The sequence below is a fragment of the Anomaloglossus baeobatrachus genome, chromosome 2 (genome assembly GCF_048569485.1).
Source record: "Anomaloglossus baeobatrachus isolate aAnoBae1 chromosome 2, aAnoBae1.hap1, whole genome shotgun sequence".
Lineage (NCBI taxonomy): Eukaryota > Metazoa > Chordata > Amphibia > Anura > Aromobatidae > Anomaloglossus > Anomaloglossus baeobatrachus.
Genome location: NC_134354.1, coordinates 484,820,539 through 484,836,619, shown reverse-complemented (window position 1 = coordinate 484,836,619; position 16,081 = coordinate 484,820,539). Strand labels below are relative to the sequence as shown.

Here is a 16,081-nt window from a genome sequence, read left to right as displayed (position 1 = left end):
GCTCCAATTGGGAGACCCAGCACCCGCCCTATCTGTTTTTAGGGTTTCGTTTTTTCGGGTGCACATGTTGTTCACGTTGTTTCTTAAGTTCTCCGATCTAGTTATCGGATTGAATTTGGTTTTGAAACTGTTATTGGCTTTCCTCCTTCTTGCTTTGGTACTAAAACTGAGGAATCCGTACTCCTACGGGAGGGTGTATAGCCAGAAGGGGAGGGGCCTTACACTTTTAAGTGTAGTTCTTTGTGCGGCCTCCAGAGGCAGTAGCTATACACCCACTGTCTGGGTCTCCCAATTGGAGCTAGAAGAAAAGGAATTTACGGTAAGTAAACAAAATTCCCTTCTTTGCAGACCAATATATTAGTACCTGTTGATTAGATTGTAGATTCAAAGTTCTCAGATTGAAATATCACGATATGTTACAACATGTGAGCGTTTTTGACTGTCTTCAGAAGTTCTGCATTGTAAGTTGTCAGTAAATTGAGGATTGTATTTTTCTTCCATGAACCTGGTTTAGTACCGTAATGGATATTAATGTAAAGTGAGGCTTCTGTGCAGTGGACTGGAGCAATTAATTTATTTCTGGTTACATTGGATCTTATTTTTACTGTACTGTGTTAAATATTTGCTTTTTCTTTATCGTTCCTTATGGGAGACCCAAACCATGGGTGTATAGCTTCTGCCTCCGGAGGACACACAAAGTACTACACTAAAAGTGTAGCTCCTCCCTCCGAGCATATACACTCCCCGGATGACAAATCCAACCAGTTCAATGCTTTGTGTTCAGGAGGTCACACACACACATGCATCCTCTGATTTTTGATTTCAAAGATTTGGAAGAAAAGCGGGTCCAATCTGGACTCCCGGCATGTCCCTTCTCACCCCACTGTGTCGGCGGTGCTGTTAAGGTTGATTTCAGGGCTGGAGCCTTCACATGCCGCGCTCCTTCGCCATCCCTTGGGGCTCTGGTTTGAAGTGGGAGCCATCACGGTTCTCACTGCTTTGCAGGAGACCGGTCTCCATCCGCAGCCCTGTTCAGGATCCTGCCGGACGGAGCGATGACCCCCCAGGGACCTGGCACCTGCGTCTCAAGCTAAGTACTGAGACGTTATTACCACAGAAAGTGGTCTTTATAGGGGTCCCTTGTACTTTATTTGTGGGGGAGAATGTGTTATATGTATGTTTTAACATTTCCAGCCGGTTCTCCAGTTTTCACTGGAGAACCGCGCCGATGGTGCCTGCACGCTGGCCGCATGTTTAAATCTAGGCCCCGGCTTCGCCTGAGGCCTAGTTTCGATTCTATGTCAGTCAGTGCAGTGAGACAGGGTGGCTCCGCCCACCGGCTGCTCAGCACAGGGAAGGGACACTCCTCACTGAGGAAAGATTCCCTCCCCTGTATGCCTCATTTGCCCTCCGTCCTGCTCTCAGAGTAGGCCCCGCCCCCTCTCCTCGCTGTGGACGCCATTTTCTCAGCGTTCTAGGGCACAGAGATCAATGTCTGCAAACACATTGTGACAAATGGGGGCCTGGGACAGAGCCCCCAGTTCTGGGGGATCTGGAGGGCACAGAGATGCCCCTATGTTAAACAGTCTGGCAAGCCACAACCTCCGGTTGTGCAGCTGCTTATACACTCTGTTTATATACTCTGCTGGGGGTTTTTTTCCGAAAAGCCCCCACTTCTGGGGAATCTGGAGCAGAGATGTTATGTTAAACGGTCTGGCAAGCCACAACCTCTGGTTGTGCTGCTGCTTATATACTCTGTTTATATACTCTGCTGGGGGTCTTTCTGGACAGAGCCCCCACTTCTGCAGCATGTCTCATATCAGTGCAGGGCTGCAAGGCTGTTTTTTATTATGCACCGCATGTTGACTCGTACTGTCTGTACCGAGCACATAACCACATTGTGATGCCTGCTCTGACATAGTGGTGCCTCAGCCTGGAGGCTTATCCCCAGTGGTCCCTCCGGCTGCTCCGGCTCCGGGGTAGAATCCCTCTCTCCAGGGGACAGCTGTCCCGGACACTGCTGAGCATGCATCAGCCCCCTTCTCAGGGCGCTTCTGCTGCTACGGCTCGCTCAGCAAAGCTCACAGAGGATTCTTCATCTGGGAGCCCGTCCTCCTAAAATGGAGACGCAGGGTCCCCTTTCCCTCCTCGCCCCGCGGCTCTGGTTCACGAGCTGACTCGCAGGACAAGGAGGACGCCTTACTGGGGGCTCGGACGCTCTCCATGTACCCCATTGATCTGTCCGAAAGTGACGCAGATGCTAATGATTTGATTGCGTCCATTATATTTGTACTGGACCTCAATCCGCCTGTATCAGGGGAGCACCCCTCTTTGGCAGAAAAGCATCAGTATACCTTGCCTAAGAGAACAAGGAGTGTGTTCCTTATCCACTCCAGCATTCAGGTCACTGTGACCAAGCCCAGAGCCTGTCCTAACAGACGCTTCCCAGAGCGTGGTTCTGATGACTGTTTCCCCCTTCCACCAGTGGTGGTCAAGGAGTGGGCTCATTCACCAAGGGTGGACCCTCCGGTGTCTAGACTTTCAGCCCGGACAGTTGTATCAGTGGCTGACGGCACCTCTCTGAGGATCCCACTGTCCGCCAGGTTGTCCTTCTGGCCAAATCTATATATGAGGCGGCAGGGGCCTCGTTCTCCCCATCTTTTGCAGCAGTGCGGGCTCTCAAAGCCATCTCTGCTTCTCGGGAGGAGATGCATTCCCTCACCAGGGACTCTATGCCCGAAATGGTTGCCTTAACTTCCCAGGCTTCAGTCTTTTCATCCTATAGCTGGAGACTGTCACCGCACTGCGGTGGCCTCGGCTACTTCCCTCGCTATCCGCAGGTTCCTGTGGCTTCGAGAGTGGAAGGCAGATGCTTCTTAAGAAGTTCCTTGCTGGACTCCCTTTTGCTGGGACCAGTCTATTCGGTGAACAACTGGATGAAATTATTAAGGAAGCTTTTGGCAGGAAGAGTACTTCCATGCCACAACCCAGGAAACCTTCCAGGGCAGGAACCAGACGAGGTTTCGTTCCTTTCGTTTCCTCTAACTGGTCGTCCTCTAAGCCCTCGGCCTCGTCCACTAACTCAGCCAAGGTCCGTAAACCAACTGGCGCATGAAGCCGCGTCCTAAGTCGGCAGGAGCTGCTGCCACCAAGGCAGCCTCCCCTTGATTATCTGGCCGCGCCAGTAACGTCCTTGGTCGGTGGCAGGCTCTCCCTCTTGGGCGACGTGTGGTTTCAACACGTCTTCGATCAGTGGGTGTGGGTTACCATCTCCCACGGCTACAAAATAGAATTCTATTCAGCCGCCAAACAGATTTTTTCTGACAACTCCCCCCTGCTCCAAGACCACCGCCTTCTCACAGGCCGTGGCATTCTTGCAGGCCAATGGAGTAATTGTACCAGTTCCCGACTGGGAACGGTTCTGAGATTTCTACTCAAATCTCTTCCTAGTCCCCGAAAAGGACGGTGCTTTCCGACCTGGATCTCAAGCTTCTCAACAAGCATGTTCAGGTGCGGCAATTTTGCATGGAATCTCTGCGATCAGTCAATGACCCAAGGAGATTTCTTAGCATCCATCGACATCAGAGATGTCTCTCTGCATGTGCCATTCGCAGTTTCACACCAGCGTTGGCTACGTTTTGTAATCGGAGAGGAACATTTCCAATTCGTGGCTCTCCCCTTTGGGTTAGCCACGGCCCCTCGTGTATTCACCAGTTGCGGTTCTGCTCCTCCAGGGGTTGGTAGTGATTCCTTACCTGGACGCCCTTCTAGTCAGGGCTTCATCCAGTGCAGACTGTCAGCGGAGTGTCTCGCTCACTCTCGCCACGCTTGCAAGTCCACTCTGACCCCGACCCAGGAACTTGCGTACCTAGGGATGCAATGCGAGACTCTGCTGGCACTTGTGAAGCTGCCCTTAGTCAAACAGCAGTCCCTTCATCTGGCGGTTCGCTCTCTGCTGAGGCTCCGCCGTCATTCCATCAGGCACCTCATGCAGGTGCTGGGTCAGATGGTGGCGTCAATAGAAGCGGTTCCCTTTGCCAGTTCCATCTGCGTCCCCTGCAGCTGGACATTTTCCACTGTTGGGATAAGGGACTTCTTCCTTGCACAGGCTGGTGGCTCTGTCGCCACAGACCAGGAGCTCTCTTTAAGAGGTTGCTTCGGTCCCTCTCTCTGTACCAGGGACGCTCCTTTCTGGCCCCGTCATGGGTGATTCTCACCACGGATGCCAGTCTATCCGGCTGGGGAGCAGTGTTTCTCCACCACCGAGCACAGGGCACTTGGACTCCGTCCGAATCAGCCCTCTCGATCAATGTGCTGGAAATCAGGGCTGTAGTCCTAGGTCTCGCAGCCGCCTAGCAATGTTGGAAGTTCAACATATCCTTCAGTGGACGGAGGACTCCAAGTCCACCATATCCGCAGTCCACATCCCAGGCGCAGAGAACTGGGAGGTAGATTATCTCAGCCGTCAAACCGTGGACAGCGGCGAGTGAGCCCTGCATCCGGCAGTGTTCCGGTCAATTTAGCAGGCAGGGCACTCCGGGAGTGGATCTAATGGCATCCCGGCACAACAACAAGGTCCCGGTTTACGTGGCTCGCTCCCACGATCCTCAGGCCTTGGCAGCGGACGCGCTGGTTCCAGATTGGTCCCAGTTCCGTCTGGACTACGTGTTTCCCCCTCTAGCTCTCTTGCCCAGAGTCCTGCGCAAGATCAAAATGGAGGGCCGTCGGGTCGTACTCATCGCCCCAGGCCCAGGCGAGCTTGGTTCCCAGACCTGCTCCGTCTGTTCGTAGAGGTGCTGTGGCATCTCCCGGACCGGCCAGACGTTCTCTCAGAGGGTCCGTTTTCCACAACAATTCTGCGGCTCTCAGATTGACGGCGTGGCTCTTGAGCCCTGAATCCTTACGGCTTCAGGCATTCCTTCCGAGGTCATCTTCACTATGACTCAGGCTCGGAAGTCTTCCTCGGCCAGGTTTTACCTCAGGACTTGGAGAATTTTCCTGTCCTGGTGTCGTTCTTTCGGCCATGCTCCTTGGCCGTTTTTTCCTTGCCGACCATCCTGTCCTTTCTACAGTCCGGCCTGCAGCTAGGTCTGTCCCTCATTCCCTCAAGGGACAGGTCTCGGCTCTGTCAGCGGCGTATCGCCCGACTGGCCCAGGTGCGCACCTTCATGCAGGGCGCATCTCTCATCATTCCGCCTTACCGGCGGTCTCTGGATCCCTGAGACCTTTCTTTGGTCCTCATGGCCTTACAGAAACCCCCCTTTGAGCCTCTTAGGGAGGTTTCGTTGTTTAGTCTTTCACAGAAAGTGGTTTTTCTGGTGGCCATAATTTCTCTCAGGAGAGTCTCTTATTTGACTGTGCTCTCTACGGAGTCACCCTTTTTGGTTTTTTTCACCAAGACAAGGTGGTTCTCCATCCAACTCCGGGCCTTCTCCCTAAGGTGGTGTCTCCGTTCCACCTTAACCAGGACATTTCATTGTCTTCCCCTTGTTCGGCCCCTGTGCATCGCTTTGAGAAAGCGTTGCATGCTTTACATTTGGTGCGGACGCTCCGGATCTATGTGTCACGCACCGCTATTTTTTTAGGCGGTGCACCTCTCTTTTTGTGCTGACCACAGGTCAGCGCAAGGGTCTCTCGGCTTCTAAACCGACCCTAGCTCATTGGATTAGGTCGGCCATATCCGATGCCTACCTATGTTCTCAGATGCCTCCCCCGCCAGGGATTAAGGCGCACTCGACCAGAGCTGTCGGTGCCTCTTGGGCTACGGCTCAGCAGGTCTGTCAGGCTGCCACTTGGTCTAGTCTGCACACCCTTTCGAAGCACTACTAAGTGCATGCTCATGCTTCGGCAGATGCGAGCTTGGGCAGACGCATCCTTCGGACGGCTGTCGCCCATTTGTGAAGTTAGGTTTCGCCTACTTCTCAGTTTCTGTTTATTCCCACCCATGGACTGCTTTGAGACGTCCCATGGTTTGGGTCTCCCATAAGGAACGATAAAGAAAAAGAGAATTTTGTTTACTTACCGTAAATTCTTTTTCTTATAGTTCCGACATGGGAGACCCAGCACCCTCCCTGTTGCCTGTTGGCAGCTTTCTTGTTCCGTGTGTTTTCACCGGCTGCTGTTGTAGACAGAAGTTCCGGTTATTCCGGGTTTTACTCTATCTCTACTTATGGGTGGATGTCCTCCTTCAGCTTTGGCACTAAACTGGTTGGATTTGTCATCCGGGGAGTGTATATGCTCGGAGGGAGGAGCTACACTTTTAGTGTAGTACTTTGTGTGTCCTCCGGAGGCAGAAGCTATACACCCATGGTTTGGGTCTCCCATGTCGGAACTATAAGAAAAAGAATTTACGGTAAGTAAACAAAATTCTCTTTTTTTATTAAAAATAAAAACAACAAACAAAATTTCTACAGGAAATCTGTCACCAGGTTTTCACTATCCCATTTGAGAGCAACATGATGTAGGGGAAGAGACCCTGATTCCACAATATGTCATTTATTGGGCTGTTTGTATTTTAATGGTACTGGTTTTTTCTGTGCTGCAGATCCACCAGTTCTGACTGTAGAACCCTATATAATCCCAACCATATCAATAACTGACAAATTCTTTTGTATGCTCTGCATAGGCAGAAAGCTACCAATCATGGATGGGGGCGTGGTTATATACAGTTAAGACATATGGGGAACTACATTACAACAGGTTTACTAGTCATCTAATGATAGTCTCTAGCTGACATAACAGTGACTTTATCAAAACTACAGCAAGTTTCCCCAGTAAGAGATCCATCACTGGAATTAAGGTCTTTACATCATGCTGCTTTCAGATAAGCTGGCAAAATACCTGATGTCTAATTCTTGAAGGATATTGACTTAATTTGGGTGGGAAAGTTGTATATTTGTCCTCTTCATTTCGAGTCTTACAAAAAAAAACTCACATCATGAAACCTTTGTATATCAGGCTTAGTGCAGACTTCTTGTTTATCACAAAGGTTTAAAGGGAACCGGTCATCTGTTTCCCCTATATAACCTACAGCCATATCCTTTAGAGGACCAACCACCAGGATTTTTTTTATATAAACTAAAGGGAGTGCCATACTGTGGCACTAAGATGCTTAGATATTCAGAAGAGCAGGACACGTTTATCTACGGGTTGCGGAGTGCTGATCAAGACGACTTAAAGAGAGCAATCACCAGGATTTTTTTTATATGAAGTAAAGGCAGTGTCATAATGGCACTTGGATGCTGATTGCAGGCATACCTGTTGTAGAAAGATCCGATGCTTGGTTGCAGAAATATCTTTAAACAAAGTTGCAGAAACGCACTGCAGTTTGATTGATGTGTGCACTGGGGGCGGGTCTTTGTGGGTCAAGCCTTCAGAGTTTATTCCTCCTCCGGTGTCTTCCTTGCATGACCCTTTCTCTTTATTTGAATATCGCATTGCCGATACTGTAGTTGGTGGCACATGCGCGTTGCCACAGTAATTCTGTCTTCATTAAAATGGCGCTGGAGTCCGCACATGCGCCAACTGTAATCTCAGGCGACATTTTATTGAAAACACTGCGGTGAAGTCTACGAGAGGCATCGGCGCGTGCACAGATTTATTTATTTGTTTCCACATCTGCGCACGTGCCCCTGCTGCTGATAGTCTTCACCGCAGTGTCTTCAACAAAATGCCACCAGAGACCACGGTACACACATGTGCAGATGCCATTTTAATGGAGACCTGAGTACTGTGGCAATGCGCACGCACCGCCAACAACAGCAATGGCTAACCAAATAAAGGAAAGGGGGCAAGCCAGGAGGACACCAGAGAAGGAATAAACGTGAGGACCCGACTCACAGAAGCCCAGCCCCGTTGCACACGTCAATCAAAGTGCAGTGCATTTCTGTAACTTTTATTAAAGATATTTTTGCAACCAAGCATCACATCTTTCTACAACAGGTTTGCTGGCATTCAGCATCCAAGTCCCTGATGGCACTGCTTTTACCTAATATAGAAAAATCCTGGTGATTGGTTCTCTTTACGACATCTTGATCAGCACTCCGCAACCCATTTATAAGTGTCCTGCTTTTCTGATTCAGAAAATACAATGTATAATGCTTCTGCGTTATATAGTACTCGGTGCGGTTTGGTCTGGTGGGTGTCGCTGGTCTGTACTCTGCACCCCCTCTACTGGCCCTCCTGCCATGATTCATTGGAGCTGATGTCTCATAAGTCATGCAGCGTCTGTTCACCTCTTGCACATGCACAGAAGAAAACAAGAGGTGTGCTTGAGCAGTAGACTCTGTGCATAACATCAGCCACATCAATCAAGGCAGGAGAACAGCCGATTGTGAGGACTAAGGAGGTGCTGAGAAGAGACTAGCAACACCCATCTGACTGGACAGTCTATGCGGCGCGGCAGGATTATAAAAGGTATTTTCTTAGATCTGCAGGGGTAATCTGCACTTAAAATCAGGTTATGGGACTTTCCGTTCAAGACGACTTAAAACGCATCAATCACCAGGATCTTCCTATATAACCTAAAGCTAGTGCTATACTGGCACTATCATGCTGATTCTATACATACCTTTAGTTGTCAGCTTGGATGTATAGGATTTGAAACACAGGCAAATAAAGTTTGTAATCTGAGCAGTTTTTTTGAATGACCGCAACTGCCGATCAGCTGATAGCAGGGGTGGGTATTCATAGTGATTCCCATCGCCCACCTATCCATCCCCCCCCCTGTTATTTATGCTAAATTCTATTATAGAATACAGTGATACCTCGGTTTTCATTGATAATCCGTCTGAATACAGTCTATGAAATCTGAAACCAATGAAAACCGAAGCAATTATTTCCATAGGAATCAGTGTAAATCCAATTTATTTTAGACACTCAAAAATACGTACAAAAAAACCCCCACATTTTATAGAGAATAAAGATGGTGTGTAATGCTAAAAACAATAAGAAATGAATTTAAAATTAATATAAAATACTAATGTAAAGAATAAATATATTTTATCTTACATTTGTTACATACATTTTGAAACTGTGGAGTGGGGTGATACATAATGCCACACAGAGCGGGAGAATGCATGGATTACCCTGTGTTGTCGCAAAATTAGCAGCGTAGTAATGTGGGCATGCAGACAAAAACCAATGAAATCTGAGGCAACCAACAAAAACCAAAGCAAATTTTTAGTGCAAAAAATCACTGAAAACCGAAACCAACGAAAACCAAGGTACCACTGTAGTTTTACTATCTGACTAGAATGACCCGTGCTGATGTCATACCCATGTGACCAGAAGGGGTGGGCCTCAGCCACCAGAAAACTAATGATGCTTCCTGCTATCAGCTATGTTGGCTGAGGCCCCGCCCCTTCTGGTCACATGGGTGGGACATCAGCACTGGTCCTTCCAGTCAGATAGTAAAACTATTCTGTAATAAAATTAGCATAAATAACAGAAGGAGGACGGACGGGAATCACTACAAATACCCACCCCAGCTATCAGCTGATCGGCAGCAGCTGTCATTCAAAAAGCTGCTTATTTTACAAACTTTACTTGCTTGTGTTTCAAAACCTATACATCCTAGCTGACCACTAAAGGTATGTATAGAATCAGCATGATAGCGCCAGTACAGCACTCGATTTAGGTTATATAGGAAAATTCTAGTGATTCGTGCACTTTAAATTTGGTGATTTATATTTTATATAAGAAAAACGTGGCAACAGGTTCCCTTTAAAGGTAGAAGCTAAAATAAACTCCACGGTCTTGGGGACTTGAAAATTCATTAGCATTGATTTTTTTTTTTTCTGCAATGTAATTACGTTTTCTTGTGCGGTATGCCATACACATTTTTCTAAATGTAATTATGGCGACTTGTGCAGTGTGCCATGGGAAGTCGGGAAAGTAATTGTACGGGGAGGCAGCACTGTGCGTAATGGCTGGCTTTAGATTGAAAGCTATAATAATACCATCTACAATTCAGTTCACACTGTGCAGATTTGTTGCTTGAATTTCTACAACTGAGAATCCGTTCTACAAATCTGAATGGCACGTGCACATGGATTTGTGCAAGGCCTATTCTAGTGAATGGGACGGTCGCGGTCCTTTCTGCTATAATCTACTTCTTATGCCGGGAGGGGAATATGCTGTTGTATGAATTAATCTATTATTGAAGGCTCTAGATCTTCTAGTATTGTTTTTTCCGGGGCACCCTGGATTGTCCAGTCCTACCTCTCATACAGGACATATAATTGGTAGCCTGCTTTCTTGCTGGCTCTCCGCCTGGCGATGTGAATGAAGCGACTTGTGCTGGCGGATTCCCACTGCTCACATCTGTTACCCGTTGACCCCGTGCTTCCTGCTGTACATTGCTTTGTTTCAACCACTGACACTTCCTGTCTTCCACTCCTTTATGTAAGAATGTGAACCCTTTCCAAGACGCTGAATTTTTCTGTTGAGCGATGTCAAATACTTTTGTGTCAAAAAGAGAGCACTTTTGTATGAGTCGTACCTTTTTAATGGCTCTCCAGAAATATTTACTTGCAAGCTTTCTGAGCCCAGGGGCCTCCACATCAGGCAGGCTTGCATATGAAGGACTGAGTGAAGAGCATAACATTTATCAGCCGGTATCAGATGATGTACGTAGGGTGATTTATATTCATGAAAACCAAATTACGCTTGTAAAATAAAAATTTTTTGGACTAAAATATTTAACACCAAATAGATATTTCTCAATAAGACTCTCTTCACATCTGCCTTGGTTATTCGCTTTTTTCTGCGAATAATGAAAATAACATATGTGCCGTACGCTTGACATGAGTATTACCAATGATGCCCAATAGAACTTACTGACTGTAATTAGAACCGTCATATTTCTGTGATCATTAGCCGTACACACTATTCTATATTGTATTTCTGATCTCTGTGCCAATAATTTCTGTGCACTCTGGAAAACCACAGGCGCTTACAGCAACGATCTATATTATACATTAAGCCTGTCACAACCCCAAAGGCTGTTAACCTGCAGATATAGGGTAAGTCTGAAAGTTAATAGCGTTTCAAAGCTGCCTGGCCACTGCACTGAAAGCCCGGCTACCAAGAGTAGATGAACCTTGTTCCCTCCAGATTTAAGTCATAAAGGCTTTGCCGGCGTGGATACAGTCACTACTCAGTGCATAGTGAGTGGCGGCTGTAACCACATCCCCGGACTGACTGACAGCCGGCTCTGAACTGATGCTGTCAGTCAATGCCAGGGCGTGTTTACAGTGCTGCGCGGCCACTATACTGAAAACACAGCTCCTGGGAGAAAAGAAACTTTATTCCTCCTCCACAGAGACACCAACTTTTAGTCATAGAGGTGTACCCGTCACTGTACTCACTGAACGGTGACGGGTACAGTACACAGCGACAGTCACCTTTCAGTACATAGTGAGTGACAGCTGTAAGTACGGCCTGGCACTTTGAACCACTTGCTCTGAACAGTTGCATTGCCCATCACCAGTCTCAAGCTCCCTTTTTATGATTGGGCAGCCCCATTCTGGTGATTTTTCTTAGTATAAGTTATTGTCAAAAGTGCATAGAATATTCCCTAATGCCCCGTGAAAGGCCAGATTACCAAAAGTCGGGCTGGAGCTTCCAGGTTGTGATATACCCGCATGCGGAGGGGGATACCACTTTCCCTTTCGCAATAAAAAAGCAAGAGCTCAGCACTGCTGTGTATTTGAGTGACTGAACATTAACCACTCCTATGATGCTACTGTTCGGCCACCCCTTAGTAAATGATGCGGCATTGCTGAGAGGGTGCAAGGCTGAGATCTTTGACTGTTAGGGAAGCCAGAGAATGTTAGCGGATCTCTTTCTGCATCCCGGGATCCCACAACTGGATATGAGCGATTCTTTTGGAGGTTTGGTTTGCCATGCACATTCAAATTTTTTAAAAAGTTCGGTTTTTGACCCCGAATTGATCCGTACCTTAATGGAAGTCAGTAATTGGGCATTTTGTGACTCCACCAACATGCTGTCAGCATAAGCAGAACACTTTCTGGGAGGGTAAGTGGGGTTTTTCAATAAGGCCACACGGCGAGAAAAATCGGTGCGAATGGAGTGCGATAAAACATCGCATTCCCCTTGGACCAATTTTAGCCTGTGTGACAGCGCACATAAGCGATTATTTTCTCAGCCCTAATCGGACCGAGAAAACAATCGCAGCATGCTGCGATTGTAATGCGAGACTCTTTTCTCTTGCACCCGTTCAAGTGAATGGGGCGAGAGAAAAATCGCACTGCACTCGCAGTACACCGGTGTACCGCTAGTGCAGTGTGAGAATAGCAATAGCCGGCTACGGAGGAGAGAGGGAGAGAAATCCCTCCCTCCCCTCCGCAGCGCTGGCCCGCATCGCCGGCCCGCCCCCCGCAGCTGAGGTCCGCTCGCAGGGTCGGACCTCAGACGCAGGCACACTCGCATGGCACTTGGCTCCTGCTGTGCTGCCAGCGTGAGCAGAGTCTCATGCGAGCATCGCAGTAGTGCCCTGTGTGGCCCCAGCCTTATTAATTTTTTTATTTGTGTGTGTACACTGCATCTGATCACGCTAATTTTACCCCAAATGTGAGCCTTTCAAACACCGCAAGCAGCTCGCATAGGGCTGAGCACCACTCATATCCAAGCTTAGCGTTGCACTCGTAACTCACTTGAACTTCGAACCCGAACTTTTTTTTTTTTCTTTTGAAAGTCTGTTTCTGAACCTGAACTGAACATCGAACCTCAGGTTCGCGGGCCGCAACTCAGAGGTTCAGGCCAAACATCTGCTACAAAGTCTTGCCTTTCGAAGGTTATTAAGGAATGTTCTATGCACTTCTGTCAAAAACTTGTATTTAGAAAAATCGCCAGTCTGGGGCTGCCCCACTGATTGAATAAATAAAAAGGGCAACCCCAGATTTTTTATGGGAACACTTCCCACAAACCGTAAAATATAGAGTAAAGTGACTGCTAGTTGTTAACTTCAACGGGACCTGCCAACTATCTAACATGTATCTGTGCCTTCTGACACAAGGATTAGGCAGGTGGGATTTCAGTGCTGGATCCTTGCTTTTATTCAGGTAATAATCATATTAAGATCTCTAATATTGAGGAATTTGCTAATACTTTAATCATAGCACTATATATACCCCCTCTACCAGTTTACCACTCCATATATATGAGTATTTAATTGTCATGCCAGTATATCCACCTCAGTCTCTCCATTTGTAATCAATTGTTATTTTATGCCATGATATTTAATTAATAAAAGTAATCTATTTTATATGGACTTGCATCTCCAGTTTTCAGTTGTAGGATATATAGAATGTGTGTGTGTTTTGGAGTGGTCTACCCCTCTGTTAGTGATCATGGTATGGCCCATGATAAGTAAAATTTCTGATATTACGGTTGTTCAGTGTATCTTGACTATTCTCTTATGTTGTAGGCTGAGCAATCTGCAGTAACTGCTGAATTTGAAAGCTACAAAGTCCGTGTCCATAATGTGTTAAAGCAACAGAAGAATAAATCTGCATCCCAAGCTGAACAAGAAGTCTTCCAAAAAGAGAGGTAACCTCAAGTCATAACTTTTAAAACCAATATCATTTTACATTTTAAAGCGTAAATCCAAAACTAAGATTTTAGATATTTGCTGAATTAGAGAAAATGGTTTATAATCTTTCCATTCGGCCATGCCAACGAACGGAAGCTCCAAATCAATGGAAAGGTTACCAGAAAGTGGAACTCTGCTGGGTATATAAAACTACAAAAAAGTGGCCAAATTTTATAGCCTCTGTTGTTCCTGAACACCACATCAGATATTCCATGACTGCAGTTGGAGAGAATTCCTGATCCTTAAAGGACTATTTTCAAGTTTGAAAGTCCTTCTCTATACACGGGATAGGTGATAACTTCCCAATCATTGAGGGTCTGAGTGCTGGGACCCCCATCAATCCCAAGAACTGGGCTCCAAAGAGCCCCATTTAAATAAAGTGTTGTTTGACCTGCTGCTCCATTCAGTCTCTATGGGATCGCTGGAGATGGCTGAGCCCTTTGCTTGGCTGGTCTTTGGCACTACTCTAATAATGAATGGAGCTGCAAGTGTGACTGATCACTCTCTCTCTCTCACACACACACACACACACACACACACACACACACACACACACACACACACACACACACACACACACACACACACACACACGTGGCTCTTTGGAGCTCTGGTTCTTGATATCTCAGGGGTCTTAGCAGGCGAATCCCCCAGCGATTGGGAAATTATATCCTAAATTGTGGTGAATACCCTTTTAAGGAAGCTTCCAATAGGAATGACTCCCCTATGTGCCTTATAAAATTTAAAGGGAATATGGCAGCAGGGTTTTGCTATATAACCTGATATCAGCATAACAAAGAGCGAGGAAGCCTGATTCCAAGGATGTATTACTCATTGGGCTGATAGGTGTAGTTTTGATAGAATCCCTGCTTTGTATGGTGTTAATGTAGACTTCTGGGCTGTGTATAACCCGCCCACACCACTGACTGGCAGATTCCTGTGTACACTGCATGGTGAGCAAGCTGCCAATCAGTGGTGGGGGCGGGGTTACACAGGTTAGCCTGACTGCCTGTCATGTCAGCTGTAATCAGGCCGTGGCAATCTCCTGCTTATAGCCTTGAAACTACAACACACAGCCTAATAGTAACACCTTGTTGGAATCAGGGTCTCATGCCCTGTATTTTGCTGCTTTCAACTTAAGGCTATGTGCGCACGTTGCGTAAATACATGCAGTTACGCTGCGCTTTGTAGCGCAGCGTAACTGCATGCGTCCTGCGTCCCCTGCACAGTCTATGGAGATTGTGCAGGGGCCATGCGCACGTGGCGTTTTAGAGCGCAGCGCTTCGGCTACTGCCGAAGCGCTGCGTAAAAAGAAGTGACATGTCACTTCTTCCGTGCGCTTTGCTGGCAGCTCCTGCTCTGTCTATGGGAGGAGCTGCAGGCAGAGCGCATGGAATCTGCTTCACTACGGACATTTCTGCAGCGATTTAAAGCGCACATGTGCTCTTCAGATCGCTGCAGAAATTTCTGCAGTGACTGTACGCAACGTGCGCCCATAGCCTTAGTGGAAAAATCTGCTGATAGCTTCCATTCAAGGATATCAAACAAAAATTACTTTTACAAAAAAAAGTTAACTGCTACTTATGAAGCAAAGCCGTATGTTAATATGACTTTTATTACTAGAATTAGGACCAGTCACACATTTTAACCCCTTACTCGCTTTTCTTCAGGGAACACTTGCAGGCAATGCTGGATCAAGTGAAGACCAAGCTCCTAGAAGCCCAGCACAGCTTACAGATGAGCACAGCGGAGCTGCAGTCCCTGCAGACAGAACATGACATGCTGCTGGAGAGACATAATAAGATGCTGCAGGAGACTGTAACAAAGGAGGCCGAGCTGAGGGAAAAGTGAGTCATTCTTATACAAGGACTGGAGCTGGACAGTTACTGCAGTCACTTGTGATTAATTCTTTTCCATTAGCCTTCATAATTCTCTCTAAATATTTCTCCAGAAATGAGGAGGGAAGTGTGAGGGCATATTCACACATCAGGATTTGTCATCTGTTCGCTGAAAAAAAAATTTATAGGGATCTTTATGTCCATTTCACTCTGTGTCCTAGCCTGACGTGTCTGTGTATCAGAATCGGCTATTTAAGTCTATGGGATCTATTACCAATGGATAAGAAATGGAAGCCATCTCGTTTCAGTAACAACTGATGAAAGACCAAACTGAGGTTCCAGACCTTATCAGTTTTTTCTGTCAGTTGGATGAGGGTCTATTTCAGACCCATCTCAGATGTTAAATTTTTTTTTCTACCTTTTTCAGAGTTCTCTGGGTATCAGGGTGTAAATGCGCACTTTGTTTGACCCACATTGTACAGTCTGTATCTGCAGCCTGAATCCCCTCATGCCGTTTGGCCAAACCTAGGTACGTTGCTGAGGTTTGGGGCAGTGGTCCATACGCCAATATACTTTTGCCCGTTCACCCCACATATCTTTCATGTGCATGGAGCAGAAGGCGGTGCTG

At 47.0% G+C, this 16,081-nt stretch overlaps 1 protein-coding gene across 2 annotated transcripts in view; it reads left to right on the top strand.

The window, feature by feature from the left end:
• GCC2 (GRIP and coiled-coil domain containing 2) overlaps positions 1-16,081 on the top strand; it is a 161,177-nt gene that overhangs the window by 113,907 nt on the left and 31,189 nt on the right. For both annotated transcript variants that reach the window (XM_075336449.1, XM_075336450.1), the window contains 2 exons: positions 13,451-13,572; positions 15,286-15,462. In XM_075336449.1, the coding sequence (XP_075192564.1) occupies positions 13,451-13,572; positions 15,286-15,462 (299 nt within the window). The remainder of the gene's footprint in view (positions 1-13,450; positions 13,573-15,285; positions 15,463-16,081) is intronic.